The 5,451-nt window shown below is 34.8% G+C and overlaps 1 protein-coding gene across 1 annotated transcript; it reads right to left on the bottom strand.

Moving 5' to 3' along the window:
• Positions 1-338: 338 nt before the first annotated feature.
• LOC110707935 (protein NRT1/ PTR FAMILY 6.2-like) lies at positions 339-5,134 on the bottom strand. Its single transcript, XM_021886021.1, has 6 exons — positions 4,976-5,134; positions 4,730-4,832; positions 4,105-4,322; positions 3,463-4,004; positions 2,502-2,854; positions 339-1,143 (listed from the first exon to the last, which is right to left on the bottom strand). The coding sequence occupies exons 1-6, from the start codon at positions 4,976-4,978 to the stop codon at positions 608-610; spliced, it is 1,755 nt and encodes a 584-aa protein (XP_021741713.1). The 5' UTR covers positions 4,979-5,134; the 3' UTR covers positions 339-607.
• Positions 5,135-5,451: the final 317 nt, after the last annotated feature.

Genomic DNA, 5,451 nt, shown 5'->3' with positions numbered 1-5,451 from the left:
CAGGAGAGAGAAAACATTGACCAGAAGAGAGAGAAAAAGTGAAGTGATAGAGGAGAGAGAGTAATTAGTGGGTTGGAGGGAGCTCTTAGGAGAAATAATACCGTGACATGACTGGGTTATAAAAATTAAATAGAGGTTAAGAAGATGGGGATCATGGCCCAAAATGGAATGGGGCAATTAATAAGGGACATCCATTTATAACAAATGAAGCAGTAAAAAAGAAACAGATAAAGTACTTCACATAACATATGGTTCACCATTCATGGGCCTATGAATACATAGTGCTAGTGTGAGGTCCATATTAACTCACCTTTAGGTAAAAAAAAAAAAAGAAAGAATGATTGAAATGGATAGGTACCTTTGTATTAGTGGAAGAAAAAAGCCACAATTGACAAGTATGATTTAGAAAGTTAAGAACCAAGCTTAAAACACACCATTTGATTCAATAATTTTACATTAAACTATACATAAAGGATAATTAAATTTGGAGGTAAAGCATTAGCTTTCAAAAAATTTAACTCCAAAGTATCACATAAAAATACACCCAATGCAAATTTTCAGCAAATTCCCCTGAAATTAAACTTGCATATTTGTTTTCCTTGTTCTCCTAGCACCTTTCCTCAGAACCATATGATCCATTAGCATTCGATACCCTAATCGAGTTATTCTTTTTAGATGGAGGCTTAAACCATATAGCACAAATCATAAATGCACCAAAGTTAACCAAACTTAGGAGAGTCAACAACCAATAGAAGTAATCAAGCCTTCCATAGTTGATGTCATCGGCTAGCCATCCTTCACTAGTGCGCGTAGTGGTAACACCCTTAATGACCGATACTAGGAAGCTGCTAAGGAAGAACCCGAGGGAAAGAGTGGTAAGGAACAAGCCAGTGCTCATAGTTTTCATGCTTTTAGGTGCTTGAGTGATGAAGAAATCGAGTTGTCCGGTGTAGATGAAGGCTTCCCCTGCACCAACTAGGAAGAATTGTGGGATTAAGAAGTAAACACTTATAGGAAGTGATTGTGCATCTCTTCCTACTGCTATAGCTACTGATAATCTCTTTCTTTCTGCCAATGCCGCGGCTGCCATTCCTAGTGTTGAGAGGACTAGCCCTATTGTTATTCTTTGCAAACTGCTGAAACCTATACATACAAAATCATATGAATATAGTTAGTGTTCATGTTGCAGTAACGTTGCTTACGTGCAATATTTTCATTCGAAACTTCGAGTAAATAAAATTATTGTAATAAGTGTTCGTTTGGTTGAATATAGTGAATAATACTCCATCTATTATTTATCGACAAACTTGATAACAAATTTCGATCCCCTACTCAGTAAGACATAAAATTCTCTAAAAAGTCGCATTTTTTCTTTGTCGGCTAAACAATAACTTTTCAATACTTTAATAATATTTTGGACTAATTCTTTAATTATAGGTCTTTTATTTTCCTTAAAGATTCGGTGTGAAGGAAAATTCATTGGATCAATTATGGAAGAATTATTTGTGTGATAATTGCATGTATTAGCCAACTAATTTTTGGTACCTTGAATCTCATGATATTTAAAGATAACCTAAGATAGTGAGATGCATGTGATCTATTGTGAGATATAGAGACATGAACATTATATTGGGATCTACTGTAGATACATATTGTTTTATGATAATGCAATGCTGCCTTTTTCATTATATTAAGCATTTTAATAAGCTAGTATCTTGTCTTTAGATTCTAGTATCATATATTTAATACTTTTTTCTTGTCATTTTCAATTAATATTATACTTTTTAAAAGGAGTGTAACATACAACCTCATACTAAACAAACTTTATGAATTTGTTCTCTTTATTAGATTATTAAATTGTTTGCCGATTAAAATCAATTTCGATGATTAAAGCTCATACCTACTAATCAAAATTGGTATATGCAACAACTAGATGATGAGCTTATTTTTACTGATCAAAATTTTTTTGGTTGACTAGCCATATAGGTTAATTTAGGGTACAAAACACGGAATATGATTATGATTTCAGACTTGAGATCATGGTTAGAGACCTTAGTGTCTTGTCACAAGATACTGAATCAAGATGGTACCAACCCTTCAAAATAAAAAAAGTACTGGTATAAAATTAAAGGGGGTTGTCCCAAAGTACTATACGCTATCTTCCTTTACATCCTAGCAAGGCCACATAAAAACATTAGGTGTGGTACCCTCTTTTTGGACCACGTACCAACATAACGTATAATTAGATCATGGTAAAAACATGCAAGTAATTAATATCAAAATTCAACCCAAAACATGATACTAATCAAATTTTGAACATCTTTTGTGAGTTATAGGTGAAAAAAAACATATGTTCAATCAAGTGAGATTTTGTTGAATTCGTTTCAATGAATACTGGTCAACATTGATATAAATTGTGATTTAGCAAGTGTAAAACTTCATATGTTGTAATTATTAAATATCGAAGGAAGAAGTATATGGTGCAATATAATGTAAAGTACCTGCTTTGCCTTTCCATTTTTTCCAAAATGGCACAATGACACGGTCATATACTGCTAAACTGAGTAGAATGGCTGCTACAAAGAAGACAGTGAGTGAGCCTGCTGGGATTTTGAAGCTCCCTAGGGATCTTTCCATGGTGAAGGCTTGCTCGACCGAGAATGTGATCATTTGTGCGTATGTTGTCCAAAATATGATGGTTGTTGCCCACACGGGTAGCAACCGTGCCATCATCTTTACTTCTTCGACTTTGGTCACCGAGCATAGCTTCCATGGGTTGGGGGGCATGGGGGCCGAACCACCGGGAATGTTCTCAAAGTCCCCCTCGGCTACTATTGCTGCCTTGTCCAAGCACCTATGTATAAGCATGATGAAAACGTTATACATTTAATTTTTACCTTAAGGAAGACACAAAAGTTAAATTTAAAAAGGGTGACTTTGTTTCATTTTACTTGGTAACTTACATATAATAATATTTATGTTAACTATATATTATTCTAGTTAAATAAAATGTTGTGTACATGTACCAGTAGATAGGATAATCCTGAATTGAACTTCAATTATTTAAGAAAAAGGAAGTTATTAGCATAAAACCACTTTAAAATAATTCTAATGAAAAGTGTTGTCAACTTTTTTTTAATGGATATACTCCACTATGAAACCTAGTTAATCCTCGAATATTTTAAGTAAAAAGTCTCATCTGTAATACTTTATTCAAACTTTCATTCTACTTAGTTACGATAAAGGTCGATTAGTAAGAGTGTTTTATCATTACTGCACCACTATCTGTGTATTTTTTTCCATCAAGACAACAAAGAAATAAAGCTCGGATTTTAGAAGTTGACCTTAAAGAAAGTTAGGAATATCTTTAAAGCAAAAATTGTTACATCTTTTTTGGACCTAATATTACCTACATAAAGTAGATAAATTATGACTAAATTTTGTTTGAATATAGAAACTTACCCAAATTGCTGAGTGTGTGGAACCCTTTGACCTTCAGGAGCATCCTCATACAAGTAATTCACATCATAAGGCAATTGCAACTTAGCCTTTTTAACAGCAGCTGAAATAACTTGGAAAATATGAACAATAGGGCTTCCCATACACTTTTTGTACCTATATCTTTTAACACCAGCCAAAAAGATAACTATTGCAACACCCATTGAAACAGAGCAAATTCCATATGCCCAGCTTCTCCCTACTTCATCTTGTATCCACACGAGCACGGTCACGGCCATTAGAGTCCCTAGGCTTATGAAGAAGAAAAATCTACTAAAAAAGGCGGTCATTTGAGCCTTCTCCTTCTCGTCCTTCTCATCAAATTGATCACTTCCAAAACCGGACACACTCGATTTTAGACCACCCGTGCCTAGGGCGATCAAGTACAAGGCTAAGTATAAAATTCCCATTTGGAATTCTGTTGCTTTTTGGCATGGTTCGTTTGAGTCACATGGTGGTGGCCGTAGCTCGGGTAGTTTTGTTGAGATTGCTAGCATTGCTGTCCCCTGAATCATGTATAGGATACAGGTTAGAAGTCGTTAAAATTATAATTTTGTCATGCATTCATAAAATTATTGTAAGGCGTGTTACTTTATTAGTACTTACCAATACTTGTACCACTGCAAAAATAGCAACAGTCTTGAATCTTCCTAGGAAGGAATCAGCCAAAAAGCCGCCGAGTAAGCAGAGGAGGAAGGAAGTTCCCATGAAATCAGTGACAACATTCGCCGAGGTTGAACTAGGTAAGTGCATAGTTCCAACAAGGTATGTCACAAGGTTCACTGCTATCCCCATCGTCGAGAGCCTTTCACACATTTCGATGCCTGATTTTATCATTGCAACATAATTAGAGACACCATTAGTATCAGTGTAATGAAAGTGGATCCTCATAAGTTACCGTGCAACTTTCTCAAAACCCCTCAGACCGTCTAATTATTAGAGAGAATCTCGGACCTAGTATATAATCTATTGATGTTTAAAGATGATCAAAATGCTCGAATGGAGTGGGCCAGGTGGAATAAAAAGTTTGTGGATATGAGAATATTTTGAACAATATTTTTAAGGTTTACAAGTGCAACACTTTGCATCAACATTGTTAGCCCTTCATTTTTGTTATCCTGAATATTCTAATGAACTTTTATTTTGCATGAATAACCTACTACATGATGCTTAATGCAACTAATTAGTCATAAACGCATAAACACTAGGCTAAAAGAAGGGTAAATCATACCTAGAATAAGAGCAGCAGGCACCCAGCCACCGGTTTTCGAGCGGTCTGCAGGGGCACCCTTATAGTCAAGGGCATCAGCAACAGCCCAACTCATCTTTCCATCCTGAGCCATGAACAAACAAATATGGTAACGCGATTATTAATGAAATTAATGTAAATACCCTAGGAGAGTTTCACAAAATTGATGAAATATACTTGGAACAATTGCAAAACAATACTTGTAATAAGTATGACAAAAATGCTAACCATTTTTAGAAGCCTTAGAAGAAGCAGCCAAAAAGGAGTTGAAGTTGAAGATGGAAGCTAATATTATTTGTATGAGACAATATTAGATGATTGCTTGAATATGTTTGTACTCACAATAAAGATAGCTTGTGAAGTTTCTCTTATATAGGCAAAGTTTTCAACGTAATTTATGTTGTAATGAGGAAATAAAAGAAAAGGGAAATTAAATAATATTAATGAAGTGGCCCTCCACTAGTGGTTGACACAAACAACAGCTAGTATTTGGCAGGGAGAGATTAGGCCAATCCCATTTTTGCACCTTCTCATGGGAAAGTTCTAGGTTTACAAAAATGTGTTTTATTTATTATTTTGACATCTTTTTTGGGTGTTGTAGTAACACCACTAACAAGAATAATCTATCATGTACCCTCTGGTATTTCTTATGTGTGGAAGTGTAACAATTTATATTGTGATTGTTGATTCAGTTTAGGTAACAC

Source organism: Chenopodium quinoa, unplaced genomic scaffold, assembly GCF_001683475.1.
Source record: "Chenopodium quinoa cultivar QQ74 unplaced genomic scaffold, ASM168347v1, whole genome shotgun sequence".
NCBI classification, from domain to species: Eukaryota; Viridiplantae; Streptophyta; class Magnoliopsida; order Caryophyllales; family Amaranthaceae; genus Chenopodium; species Chenopodium quinoa.
Note: the sequence above shows the minus strand (reverse complement) of the source record. Positions and strands in the feature narration are given on the sequence as shown.